The sequence below is a fragment of the Aspergillus clavatus genome, genomic scaffold (assembly GCF_000002715.2).
Source record: "Aspergillus clavatus NRRL 1 1099423829806 genomic scaffold, whole genome shotgun sequence".
Classification (NCBI taxonomy): domain Eukaryota; kingdom Fungi; phylum Ascomycota; class Eurotiomycetes; order Eurotiales; family Aspergillaceae; genus Aspergillus; species Aspergillus clavatus.
The window spans coordinates 738,834-752,883 of record NW_001517093.1 but is presented as its reverse complement, the minus strand read 5'-3'; the positions used below and the strand labels follow the sequence as shown (position 1 = coordinate 752,883).

The window sequence follows — 14,050 nt, the reverse complement described above, 5'->3', positions numbered from 1 at the left end:
GAAAATTGCTGCTCGTCTGACGCATGCCTCCGCGTCGCCACTTGATGGAACACGAGGATCGCGATATCACGTGGGCAATTAGCACAGTTTGGGGATAGCTTTATCGATAAGCATGCATATTACATAATCATGCCACCAGCGATAAGAAAATGTTGGAATTTTTGAGTGATTCGAATCTCCCCCGCGGGGGAAAAGCGAGTGATAGAAGCATTGATCGTTGACTGGCCAATGTCTTCTTGTACCTGCATCAATGCATTCATCGCTAGAGGTTAGTGTCAATCTGTCTTGCTGGAACGTATCGGGCTGACCGAGTAAACAGCACATTGATGCTTGCCTCCCCGTAATTGCACTTAAAGCGCTGGTGCTGAGGGATACCAGGCTTCTTATTCAAGGTCGAGGCCCTTACTGTCAAGTAATCGACGAGCAAAATGGAAAGCTTCTGGCAGAGTTGAAAGTCTTTAGAAGAAATAACATCCATGGATTTATACTCCTCAGCCAAAACCAGCGTGACCTGGGGTCCGCCTCTAGTCGGCTTGTGGTGTGGGGTGGAAGCTCTTTGAGAGTCATTGATCTGTCTCTTGATAGCAGTGATGCTTCCGAAAGCAACAAGGCTTCTCTTCGAGCTGTCACTGCGGAGTATCTGGCTCCGGATTGGATCCTGGCCGGATGCGCGCCTGAGTCTGGTAACAAGGCTGAGCGAGCTTTCGTGGTCACTGCCCATAATGCGATCCTTGGTCTGCATGTGGTGGAGAATGTAGACTCCAAATATGCTCACGCCGTTCACGTACAGCAACTGGTTTCCGGTGTCAAGTCGATTCTCTATTCCGCCGATGCCATCTCGTTATCGTCATCTCGCGTTTTGATTGCTGCCGGGACCGTCTTTGGCGAAATTATAGTCTGGTCCTGTTTTATAGACGAAAATGAAAGCAATCCCTTGAAGCTTAACGCAGCCGGCTCTATCCATCATTTCTTCACCGGCCATGAAGGTTCAATATTCGGAGTTCGGATCTCACCACTTCTCAACTCGTTACCGGGGCATCGATCTGGACGCCTCCTGGCTAGCTGTAGTGATGATAGAACAATCAGAGTATGGGACATCTCCGACTGCGAAAAGATTTCCCGCCACGATCGTTCTGCCTATTCCACGGATGGATTTGAGCTTCGAACAACTGGATTCGGCTCAGTGGCAGCGACTGGCGATGAATCCGGTCCAGAATCGTGCGTCGCAAAAGCCTTTGGCCATGCGGCACGTATCTGGGGGGTTCATTTTGTGCCCACAGCTACACAGGACCAGACCAATTTGACTATCGTGTCTCGTGGTGAGGATGCTACCTGTATCCTGTGGGATCTCAGCTGGGGAGCATCGTGTTCGCCAAAGGCCGAGTTCAAATTGACTCAAATCTCATCCTCTCATCTACACACCGGCAAGCACCTTTGGTCTCTGGATATGAACAGTACCGGGTCACAGACGACCATCTACACTGGCGGTGCCGACGGCGCTGTCAGATGTTTCACGATAGATGTAAATGAGAACGCATCGATATCGTTACCGAACAGAGATAACCGCATTGTGACCTCAAGCGATACTCAGAACATAGTCTCCACTAGGGACAAGTCATTCAAGGCTTTTGCCTTCGTCTCATCTGATCATTTTGTTGCAACTACCTTTCAAGGCGAAGTTCAACTTGGTTCGGTACAATCTCGAACCGATGCAGGACGTCTTATCTTCAAGGAAACTCTATTCGTTGAAGAGGACCTTCGTGCTTTCTCGGTCATTGGCAGCCTGCCACAGAAGGGGTTGGCACTGATTGCCAATGCACTTGGTCTGGTTCGGCTCTATAATCATGGCACTAAGTCTTTGGACAAAGTCGCACAAGCGGATGGTAGACCGCTGAGAATATTTCCTCTCCAGTATGATGTGGATGCACAACGTGACGCTACAACTCTTTCCTTCGTTACATCCTATGCGACACTGAGGAAAGCGGATCTCTTCTGCATCGGGAAATCGAGCACTGCTGAGCCTCATTTTACGAAGACGGAGTTGACTTTACCCCATGGCATGGAAGTATCCTGCGCCTCCTGGATTGATCACCAGTATCTGGCTTTAGGAATCAAGAGTGGTGCCCTCCTGGTGTATAAGGTTGCAGAGATGGGAGGGTCTCTCGAGCCCATCCTTTGCACTCTGAGGATTCACGGCCGAGAGGGGGTCAACGCGATTACCCAATTCTCAACCATGTTTGGTGAAGCTGGTAGTTTGCCAGACTACTTTATGACCTGTGGTCGCGATGGCGACTATTGCATCCATGAGTTGGCAGACGAAGGAGGGTCAGAGGTCCGCATTCGCACTATTCATCGTTCCTCCCCAGCCGTGAGCTTCAACGTTGAGGGATTTTACATTGACCCACTATCCAAAGATTTTATTCTTTATGGATTCCAAAGCACGGAGTTCATCCTCTGGAACGAGACAGCCCATTCTGAGCTTGCCCGCGTGGACTGCGGCGGAGCGCGGCGAATGTGGGCTTTCCATCCGAGCAATGAAACATCTGGAGCTGGATTGCTCCTCTGGGTTCAATCAGGGTTCAATGCCCTCCAGATACAACCTAACGTCAACCGCACGATACGCGCTGGTGGTCATGGAAGGGAGATAAAAACGATGGAAGTGGCCCATTCGACATCAGAGAGAGGGACTCTAATCGCTACAGGAGCAGAGGATACCCATCTACGGATTTTTGCACCTGCATCTCCTCATACCGAAAGTTTATGGGCTTCGTTCAAATGCCTGCGTGTTCTGAGGGACCACACGGCGGGAGTACAGCAGATCAGCTGGTCGACGGATGGGAAAACCCTCTTCTCAAGTGCTGGATTCGAGGAACTTTTTGTTTGGAAGGTTCGCCAAATCCCTTCGTTTGGCCTGGCTACTGCTCTAGCAGCCTCTAGCCCCAAAGACGACCCGATGTCCGAGCTGCGGGTGACGAGTTTCGATGTGCTGGACGTGGAAGAAGAACAGGCTAAGGGCGGGTTTCTACTTTGCCTAGCGCTTTCGAATTCAACGATCAAGGTATGCTGTCTTTGCATTTGGTGTTTTCATTTGATTATGCTAATCCCTCTTAGATCTTCCACTATTCTTCATCGGTCGACGAGGGTCACTTCACCCTGCTGGCACGTGGCACCTACACCAGTAATTGTCTCACGCAAGCTCGATTCTTAGTGACAAGCTCCTCCATTGGCTTGATCACAGCCTCCACTGACGGGCACTTTACTCTGTGGCATTTGAACCCAGTTCTTGAACCTTTCTACTCGATGGCATCGTCAAGTGTGCATCTGAGGCAACCATTGGAGACGCTCTCGATCAATCCATCGAGCATCACATGCGAAAATCGCTACCAGATCCATTCAAACAGTATCAAGTCCTTGGAAATGGCACGCATATCGGCGGATACATCGCTCATCCTTGCGGGAGGCGACGACAACGCGCTCACTGTCTCTGTGCTCACCGTGGACTTCACCAACACAGATGCTGGTAGCCATGTATGCACAGTCACCATTCCTGACGCGCACGCGGCCTCTGTCACGACGATCAAGATTTTGAAGCAACAACAGCTAGATGGTGAGGGGAAGGCACAAATTTTCTTTGCATCCTCTGGAAATGACCACCAGGTCAAGGTCTGGTGCGCAGAGGTGGATGTCCCGCAGAGCGGGTCAGATGGGGTCAAAGTCAAGAACCTTGTTGATCAGTACAGCGGTGTGGCTGATATCTCGTCGTTGGACCTGATCACTGACGAGTCGGGGATGCAGTTGTTAGTTTGTGGCGTCGGCATGGAGCTGTTTAAATTGCAGCTGCCCTAGCGTCGCATAAACCGACTTACGATGTCATGGCTGATGCTTATTGAATTGAGCATTGAGATCTGTACAGGTTCATAGAATACAACAGGCATTTTGCATATACTCGACCAGAAGACTTTTGAGGGCTATGTGCCCTGCATGTTGTTGGTAGTTGTAGAGAGTATAGAACTCACCAAAGAATGTTGGAATGAAAAGACAACCAAATATCGTCGCCTGCAGAAAACGTCACCCATGATTCATGCACATGTCCCCTGACTCTGCGACTCGGTGACGATCTCGCCTCCTCGACCGCGGCCAAAGCGGAATAGCCCAACTCCAGCTGTTTCACCCCTCCAGCCAGTGCGACTCACGCTCTCACTAACTATCTACATCATAAGCGCTGTCATTAAGATCATCATGGTCAGGTCGTTATTGATCATTCTCAGACAGTGTCCCCACCGAGTCGTTTTATAACCTAGTTACCCCGCAAGAGGCCTTTCTGCACAAAGATATGGCAGTCTATCTCGTTGTCGTCTCGACGGGGCCAGTCCCATCAAATCCGTCTTGCGGTGCAAGAATCGGGAGAACCGGTTAAATTGATCTTCTCGGCTCATGTACCCATTGCTAAGAAGAAGAATTTGCCCGATCAGACCTTGATCGACCAAGAAGCAATCATGGCGGAGAAGTGCTTATAAGTGCTAGTACTGGGAATGCCTACTACAAAACCAATGCTTCCACCTTCGTGCCTCAGCTGATCGGACGATTGGAGACCCTGGTTGAAGACGTCTACGATTCCTGGTCTTTCATTGCCAAGGTGCTCGACAGTCCTGACTATGGCTTCCCGGATGCGACGTGCATCAATGAAGATGGGACTTCTTGTGTCTGGTGGAATGATTATCATCCCGGATCAAAGTATCGCGAGCCTCAGGCTGAGGATATGAAAGCCAGTCTGGGACCTCTAGGCGCGTGGTGATGTGACCAGGCTGTTAATGCGATGATTTCTGGACATATTGTCATATCTTCTTCTTGGCTCTATAGTAGTAGTAGGGACGTGTCAACGGAAAACTACCGTCAACCATGATTATTCCGAGGCATAAGCATGGGAATCTTTTAGTTTTCTTGCTAATCGCAGATTCCCACAAGCTAGAAACACAATACTGGAACAAGTTTATCCGTTGACTCCTCTGTAGATGCTCGGGAGAAGTGCGGATATATCAATATATGTCTAACACTATTATATATCTACATCGCCATAAACCTCGACATGGACAGCGAGTGCATTCCATCTCCAATACAATTATCAACATATCACAATATATAAACAAATACAGATTGTTCATGGTCAATCTGCCTCCTAGAATGTCAGGGGTATGATGCAGACGGCTTCATCGCGCTCTTTACCCGGAGCCGGCAGCGCGACGATCACTGCCGCATCCCTAGAGGCTTCAATCTCCGACTCGTTTTACCCAGCAGCATTGCAATGCCAAGGCGAGCACTGAATCATGGGATTATCAAGGGCCAGAGCTCCGTAGTTCGTATGGGGTATTGAGTTCCACTGAGGAGTAGTTTCAGGCTTTCAGGCTGTCGGCATCCATCCGCATTGATTTTGGGGGGTGTTCCGTGACGATCAGTGTTATATTGGCTTTCTGCAGCATTCCAGCACATTGTCGCTGTGGGTGCTAGGCATGATAGGTAGGTTTGAGAGAATAAGTGACGGACCGAGGGCCCGATAGAGACTGGTCTGGGTGTTTCGGAATGATCTTGATATTGTGGGGGGTGTGCAAGAGCCTGCTGTCTTGTGCGATGGTATATAAGAAGCGCTGTTTCCCTCGTTGAGGGAACTCGAAAGTATCCAAATTCAGATTGAGGTTCGTTCATTCTTGTGATTCCTCTGTTCACTAGCACTTTATTTTGTTCAGCATGAAGTTCGGCAACCTTATCCTCATTGCTGCTGCGGCTGGCTCCGCAGTAGCTGCTCCCGCAAAGGAGCAGAAGAAGAGATCTTCTGTCTTCCAATGTTGGTCTCCTTGTGTTGCATTCCTATACTTAAAACTGATATAAATGGCAGGGGTTGGAATCAACGAGTCTGGCGCCGAGTTCGGTGAAAAGACGATCCCAGGCGAATATGTATGTCGCGAACTATGAGCGAGATGTCATCCAGCTAACTTGATCCAGGGAACAGAGTACATCTTTCCGGATCCTTCCAGCATCAGCACCCTCATCGGCAAGGGTATGAACATCTTCCGCATCCAGTTCCTCATGGAGAGACTAGTGCCAAACTCCATGACGGGCTCGTATAATGCCGATTACCTGGCTAATCTGACTTCGGTGGGCTCACTTTCAGCGGTCCTGGTGGTGTCAGGCTGACTGGCTCAGGTCGTGGACGCTGTTACCAAGGCAGGCTCCTATGCCATTCTAGATCCCCACAACTATGGCAGATTGTGAGTGGCCATCGTCAGTATCATATGCTATTCTCTAACAGCAACTAGCAATGGCGAGATCATTACTAGCACCGACGACTTCCAAGCCTTCTGGAAGAATCTAGCTGGAGAATTCAAGTCCAATGACTTGGTCATCTTCGATACCAGTCAGTTTGATGCAATCTCGTCAGCCCCCATACATCTTGCTAACACATATACCAGACAATGAGTATCACGACATGGATCAAGACCTGGTCCTGAATCTCAACCAGGCCGCCATCAATGGTATCCGCGCCGCCGGAGCGACCGAGCAATACATCTTCGTTGAGGGCAACTCCTGGTCCGGCGCCTGGACCTGGCCCGAGATCAACGACAACATGAAGGACCTCACTGATCCCAGGACAAGATCGTCTATGAGATGCACCAGTATCTTGACTCTGACGGATCTGGCACCGCAGAGGCCTGCGTGTCTACCACCATCGGCAAGGAAAGAGTGATGGCCGCCCCCAGTGGCTCAAGGATAATGGCAAGGTCGGCATCCTGGGTGAATTCGCCGGTGGCGTCAATAAGCAGTGCCGCACTGCGATCTCGGGCATGCTTGAGTATATGGCTGATAACACGGACGTGTGGAAGGGAGCCATGTGGTGGGCTGCTGGACCCTGGTGGGGAGACTACATGTTCAACATGGAACCAGAGACGGGGGCAGCTTATAAGGGCATGCTTGATCTTCTGGAGCCGTACCTGGGTTGATCTGGGGGCGAGTGTTAGAAGGATGCATACGGGGTATACTTTTAGAGCCCGTTGCGTCTCGACGTTGCTCAAAACCTACTCATTTTCGTTGTACATAGTATATTGAAAGTCATTCAATGGCCCGAGCAGTCTTGCACTGCGCTTCTCCCCAACTTCATAATTCAAGTTCGTTCAACATGAGTCGTTTCGACCGAACTAGATAGTAGTAGATAGATCATAGCATGCAGCTGTTCCGTTCTTGACCCCTTAAGGCACAAACTAGTCTGCCACAGCCTCGACCTTAAATGCACACATTTTACCCTTGGAGGAATAGCTTATAGACTAAACGAAACCGCAGCTCGAGTTTAATGTTTTCAGATGTTCTGAAACGGCGCTCTAACTGGACGAGAGAATTGATATGCCTAAACTGAGGCGCAAGCTCGTACAAAATACTATCTACATTCAGAGGAAGGACCGATGGAGCGAATCTGCGAGTTTGCAGGTCTCAGCCAAGCATCTTACTACATCCTTCGATCGTTCATCAAGTTCCATGGGAACATCGCGCAGGTTCCTCTGGTAACTGGTTCGGACGGACCGGAAATCGAGCAGAGAATGGCTGGACTTGAAGTTGGAGCTGCAAATCACCAGCGGTGAGATGGAGAGGATTCGCAGTGGCCGCGTGGATTTTGACACATTCTGTCCTCCTTGCTGATTTGGAGCATTTCCAGCTCATCTGCCAAGCCTGGAATGGAGGAGCCTAAACGGATGATAGATCATCATTGGAACTTGTCCATTGGCTGGTTCTGAGTTGTAGTGCTGTTGTCTAACCCAGACAGGCCATTTAAGTGCACAGCCAATTTGTCGCAGGACGGTCCCACGGGTTGCGGTGGAAACATCCTGATGAAAGTAATCAATTTATAGAAACGCGGCGTGGCGTAGTCTGCGTTTTCACAGCCATGATTGGCCTGTCGATCCTGTCAAATACTGCGCCTCCCATGGAAGTTGGACGGTTGAGGATTTGGAGGCTGGAGCATCCTCAAGGAAGCCGGGATGATGGTTGATCGTTGCGGCCTGAGGCTGTCAGGATCATCACCGGCTGACATTAGGTATTATTATTAAAATAAAACCATCGAGGCTTCTCGTCGTCCCAGACTTTTTCATCATCCATCAATCTTCTTTGTTTTTTGACATCCTTCTACAGTCATTCAGGCGTCCTTGCTTCAAAACAGTCACAAGGATACACAAACAGACAAAGAAAGCTTCTTATCAACCATCATGGGTAAAGGCGGTCGCATCTTGTGCATATTTACTCCATATGCACTCACTATCGCCTCGTTAGTGTGCATCATCATTGTCGGCCTGGGCTGCACAAAATCCAGCTCCAGTACCCTCAATGACCTCTACTTCTTCAGGGTAAGATTACTTTGCGATACGGCATCGCGATACCCAAACTAACAGAACGAACAGGCGGATCTCCAGAACCTCACTACCTCATCAACGACAACATCAAAAGTAACCTCTGCTCTCGGCGCGGTCGGAGTCGATATCTCAACCAGCGACTTGGCCGCCGCTCTCGAAGAGGCACGGAAGCAGCTCAACGTTAAGGACTTCTACGATATCGGTCTCTGGGGTTACTGCGATGGAGATATTAGCAATGGCAACTACAAGACCACCAAGTGCTCCGATCCCAAGGCCCAATTCTACTTCGACCCCATCGATATCTGGAAGCTCAACAACACCGGTGTCAAGGATCTGCTGCCTGATGGTCTGGAAAAGGGATTGAAAGTGTACAAGAACGTGTCTAAGTGGATGTTCATCGCCTACATCGTTGCCTTCGCCGCCACCCTTGCGGAGCTCGTCGTCGGTCTTTTCGCCATCTGCAGCCGCTGGGGTAGCTGCGTGACCAGTCTCATCTCGGCCGTACGTCCCCTTACCAATTCCTCCATAGAAACAACCTCATGACTAACAAACACCAGGTCTCCTTCCTCTTCATCACCGCCGCCTCCGTCACAGCGACCGCTCTCTTCGCCGTCCTGAAAGGAACCTTCAACGAAAACCTCAAGCAGTACAACATCAAGGGCTCCATGGGCAAGAACATCTACGTCGCCACCTGGCTCGCCGTCGCCTTCTCCCTCGGCGCTAGCCTGTTCTGGGTCATCTCCTCCTGTTGCTGCTCCGGCCGCTCCCCCTACAACAAATCCAGCAAGCCCCGCGGCATCACCGCCGAAAAGGCTGCCTACACCTACGAGCCTCTAGGCCCACACGGAACTTCCACTCCAGCTCCCTACGCCAACACCTCATACCCACCTCCTGCCGCGCACGCGGACCAGGGCCCCATGCATAACACGCGGAATAGTGCCTACGAGCCCTTCCGCCATGTCTAGGCGAGTTATTCCAGGGTGAGAAAACTGGGATGCATGCACTTTTACAATGTCGGCGTTTTTTTCTTTTTTCTTTTTTTTTGGTTTTGGCTTTAGCGGAGATGAAATATTCATTTAACGATGGGCTATTTGAACTGCTCGTGTATGAGCTGGGCAGATTATGTTTTGTGGGATTTAGATCGGGCGTTCTTTTTTTTTTTTTTTGCTCAGTGTACATTTATTTTATCTTGGGTTACACAGGGAGATGGACTTGATGTTGATGGCATAACTACCCTCCTTGCGCTCAATTTATGTCTCATGATCGTCCTCATAAACTACACTACACTGTTGATCGTTGTATGTGACTTGGTATATTCTTCGCAATTTCTGCGAGCCATTGTAAGAATTTGTCCATCCGTCGTAACCATCGTGTGCTAGACGCTATAGTAAATATACACCCCCCTGGTGTATACCTTGAACCGAAAGAAGCATGGGATATCTTGTGGAATACAAACAATATGTATCAGTGAAGCCTGAAGAAAAGATTTAAATATGCCGCAACCTACGTCTAATCATCTGTAGGTGCCGGTCGAGCCTGAGTATGCGACGACTCCTGTGATGGAAGACTGAAGTAATTGCCGACCCGATTCAGAAACTCACGCACAGGTGGGATCGAATACTGCACAAGCGGCTGGATGACCCCGTTCTCGTCTACGGGAAGAGGTACCCCGCCGCGGCGCATTCGCTCGGAGAGCACGTTCGCATCGGCCCTGGCAAATATCTTGAACGGCGTGTTGGGGTCATCAGACCAGAAGGGCCCCGACCTTTGAAGCCGGCGCATGTGTGACTCTACCCAGTCCTCCTCGAAGCTGTCGGCTTCGCTCACTGCGTCGGATTCGGCGTCAGACAGCTGTGCTGGGGCACTGGAGGGTTCGTCGTCGCCGAGTTCGACGCTGGCTACTTCGTGGGTTTCATCCATCAGATCCTCCTCGACTTCAACTCGGCCATGCTCGCTCTCTGGAATGCTTCGGTCATCGTCTTGTTCTCGAGGTACATCGATCGGCGAGTTGGTTCGAGGGGTTGGCTGCGTATTTGGCGATTTTCTTGTTGGCGAAGAGAGAATCTGGACAGAGGCGTTGTGGAAACTTTCATGTGACGTAGATGTAGGTGAAGTTTCCGGATAGGTTGGCTTTCCGGCTCGTTTCTCGACAAGGGTATCATCTTTGCTGAGGCTGTTGGAATCATTCTGCTCTTCACGATCAACAGTGAGCGATTCTCGTGATAATAGACTGGCATCAACTTCCGGCCACGGGTCTGAAGTCTCAGGTCCAAATGAACGCGCATGGAAGTTAGTGAATCTGTCCACCAAACTGCCAGTGAAGGACGTGTTCGTCTCCTGCCGTGTGACTGTTGGGATGATAGTCGCGCTCGAGGAGCCATGCTGAGTCGCCGATATTTCAATCCCAGTCGCCGTGAGGCTCCGCTTTTTGTACGCGGGCCTTGAGAAATTGAAGAGAAAATATTCCTCGTAGGTTATTGACTTTCCTTCCAGGTTGAGAGTTTGCTCCTGATGACCTGGGTATTCTTTCAAGTGCATGATAATGAAATCATCCCACAGGAAGGATCGCTTAAGGCTGCCTTGAGCTCGTAGCGAATGCAATTTGGAGCACAACATTGCAAAATGATCGAAGTCGCCAGTATAATCTGGATAATCGCTTCGAAACTTATCATAAACCCTCTGCGCTTCGGCGTATTCAACAGAGCGATTGATATAAGTTTGTCGTCGCGACATGATATTAGACGCAATCCCTTGAGTTGAGCTCATCGTCTCGTTGCCTCCCATCATTTTCTGCCGCTTAGTTGGGGACAACTGCTCGGTCTCGGTCTCGGACGCCTTCCGCTTCAAAAATGGCATTTGATGACCATCCGGCCTTCTAGGAGTATATTGTGTAGGGCTAGGGATGCTCTGATTTTCATCATCTGTCTGCATGAAAGGGGCTTCACGATACGAAGAAAACGGATGTGATGATTTTTCCGTTTGCCCCGACGATTCGATCATGATAATGTTCGCGTCATGCTGCCCTGGTTCAGAGGAGTTCAACACCACAGCCGAATTCGAGATAGGGGTCGTGTCTCGGTAGGACCAATTTCCGCCGCTTAGTTGGGTTCCCAGTATGTTCACCTCGTTGGATTCAAGACTGCCATTCGGCTGTGCAGGGTGCGGCGTATCTTGAGATTTGCTTCCATTTCGCTCGTCGCTACTACAGAACGTGTTCAGAATCCGTGATTGAGAAGACGATTTGGCAACCTGTGACGATAGATGCTCCAAATTGTGAACCTCCACGTCTTGCTTCTCTATGCCTTCGTCTCCAGGGTGATGTCGATGAAGATGTGCAGCTGGAGTTTCCATCACCTGCACTCGTAGCTGGGTCGAAAATCCTGGAAGCGACGGGGCTGAACTGTCGATATCCTGGTCTGGACTCGGGTCAACTTCTAGCGGAAGTGGAACAGAAGTATCCATTACCGAGTCTTCACTCATTCGATCAGACTCATCTTGAAGATCTTGAGTGCAAGTTTGGGTGGTGAGATGATCAATCTCAGACACCTCAGGCACAGATCCATCACCGCTTGGTTCAATAGAAATAGCAGAAGGTACTTCAACAGGTTCTCTAAGTTCTTGTGCCTCATTTGGCTCAATAGCTTTTTCGTGTTCTTCTGGGCGCACTGTTGCATGAATTTGTTCTAGTTCTTGACCTTCCTGTGCATTATCCAGAGATACTTCGGTCGGAGGATTTCCCTCTTCCCCAAGATGATGGGTGGATCTGTCAATCGACTTTCTGATAGATGGACTGCTGTCTAAAGGTAGATGCTCAAATTGCGCTCTCTGTGGACTCATTTCCTTGTCGCTTTGGGACCATGATACATTTGTCCCAGGGTCAGAATCGGAAGAGCTGATGCTGCGTGACGGTGAACGGGATACGCGAGAGCCAGAGGATTCCAAAGCTCTTTCCTTCTCACGTTCCATTGCTTGATGATTTCGTCGTAATGCAATGGTGTTCCATTGTTCCAGAAGCCGAGGTGGTACGTTTCCTTTGGGATAGGGCTTACCAGGTTCTGGCGGTACCCAACTCTTGTTCTGCTCCAGTAGCTCAGCTTGATCTTTTGGTATCGTAATATCGGCTTCTAAGATCTTCGTCATACCGTCCCAAGGGTCTGCATTGGTGATGCATGAATCCCCGGGTGGTTTCTTCGAAATAGAATCACTATTATTCATGCTGCTCTTCGCTGCAGGATGGCGTTGCTTCTGTCTATCAGGGGACGGGTGGTCTGATGTACTTTGATTGTGATCATTCGGCGTTGTCTCAACATCCGACCTAGAAGGAGCTACCCCATCTACATCCTGGGGTTGCGGCTCGTCGGCTGGTTTGCAAGTCACAATATCCGAGGGCCTTGCTGTTGGGCTCTCAACTTGGCCTACAGTCTCTTCAGTAGGAGCAGACACTGGAGGCTGGGGACATGGTGATTGCTCATTGCAGTGCAACACGGCTGGTTGGGAACTATTGGCCTTTTCAGCGACTCCTTGAGGAGTGGGCAGGTCCTCCGTTGTGGTATTGGCAGCAGCAACATCAAACACTTTCGGATGTACAGCTTGTGGTAGTTGAACATGAGTGTTTAAAGGCCGTAGAAGCTTTTTCGCATTCGCCTTCAGATTCTCCTTCGAGATTTCCAAGAGACTTCCGGTCGAATCTACGGGAGGGATCTGAGACATGAGGCCTTCTTGGCGACCAGTATTTCCAGCGCTGTTGCCATTCTGAGAGTTGATGGAGCAGTCAGACCGATCACCATCGTCTGCATCGCCCGAACAAGCAGTCTCGCGTAATCTGGCTTTTTGAAAGACGGTTCGCATAATCTGGGAAACCTGTACATTTCTTCTGATGATTCTACCTTGCGGTGGCCCTTTGTATTTGCTTTTCTCCCATGCGATGTTGAAACGCTTGATGTACAAATGCACTTTCGGCTCTGATGTGGCGTATTCGAAAACAAGTTCGAAATCTCTGAGGTTGATAGTGTAGCCTCGCATTCGATCCTCAGACAATGGCCAGTCAGGGTAGTCCCTACTATATTCTTCCAGCGACTCTCGCGCAAGTTTCGCCTGTATTTGCGTTGTCGTGTCGGTTATATTAGGTATGGGGAGCCCTTCTCCTTCTGTCCACTGAACAGCGAAGTTGAATCCATCAGCAACGTTCTCTTCTCTCTCAAAACAGATATTCGGCTCACTTTAACAATCATCGCAGAACGTTCATTATATCCTGAGAAGCGCAGATTACTGCCATCATCCTCTAAATTAATTTGACTCTCTTGCCCGTCAAGATAGTTCTTTAGTGCTCGTTCAATCAACGGGGCAATCCAGATCTCCGACGACGGCATCTTGTAGTTGGAGAAGCTGGCTTGAGGTTATCGAAGGCATGGGCAGCATCATAATTTGTGAGGGTAGGCTGATCGAAGAGATTATATGGAATATTCTTCTCCTGTCAGTCACAGTCAAAATAGAGCGGTCGTACTGGGCAGTAAACGATGCACCAGAGAAAGAACATCAGACCTCAGACAGGCATCCGATTCCACTCGAAATATAATCTTCTAAGCAGCATTGTCGTGCTGCATCCTTTATCAGGCGATTCGAGGGATCAATTAATTAATCCTGGTGCTTCTTCTGCTTGA

At 49.7% G+C, this 14,050-nt stretch overlaps 4 protein-coding genes across 4 annotated transcripts; 3 read left to right on the top strand and 1 right to left on the bottom strand.

Moving 5' to 3' along the window:
- Positions 1-250: 250 nt before the first annotated feature.
- ACLA_081660 (tRNA (34-2'-O)-methyltransferase regulator RTT10) lies at positions 251-3,846 on the top strand (the record flags this gene model as incomplete). The annotated part of the gene is made up of 3 exons (XM_001267901.1): positions 251-268; positions 320-3,058; positions 3,112-3,846. 3 exons carry the CDS (start codon positions 251-253, stop codon positions 3,844-3,846), a joined length of 3,492 nt encoding a protein of 1,163 aa, XP_001267902.1.
- A 1,896-nt stretch (positions 3,847-5,742) lies between these two features.
- Positions 5,743-6,992, top strand: ACLA_081650 (glycoside hydrolase family 5 protein; the record flags this gene model as incomplete). The annotated part of the gene is made up of 7 exons (XM_001267900.1): positions 5,743-5,839; positions 5,891-5,949; positions 5,998-6,150; positions 6,199-6,263; positions 6,312-6,409; positions 6,465-6,651; positions 6,701-6,992. The coding sequence occupies 7 exons, from the start codon at positions 5,743-5,745 to the stop codon at positions 6,990-6,992; spliced, it is 951 nt and encodes a 316-aa protein (XP_001267901.1).
- A 1,254-nt stretch (positions 6,993-8,246) lies between these two features.
- On the top strand, positions 8,247-9,355 carry ACLA_081640 (SUR7/PalI family protein; the record flags this gene model as incomplete). Its single annotated transcript, XM_001267899.1, has 3 exons — positions 8,247-8,384; positions 8,439-8,891; positions 8,948-9,355. The coding sequence occupies 3 exons, from the start codon at positions 8,247-8,249 to the stop codon at positions 9,353-9,355; spliced, it is 999 nt and encodes a 332-aa protein (XP_001267900.1).
- A 544-nt stretch (positions 9,356-9,899) lies between these two features.
- On the bottom strand, positions 9,900-13,759 carry ACLA_081630 (uncharacterized protein; the record flags this gene model as incomplete). The annotated part of the gene is made up of 2 exons (XM_001267898.1): positions 9,900-13,586; positions 13,610-13,759. 2 exons carry the CDS (start codon positions 13,757-13,759, stop codon positions 9,900-9,902), a joined length of 3,837 nt encoding a protein of 1,278 aa, XP_001267899.1.
- Positions 13,760-14,050: the final 291 nt, after the last annotated feature.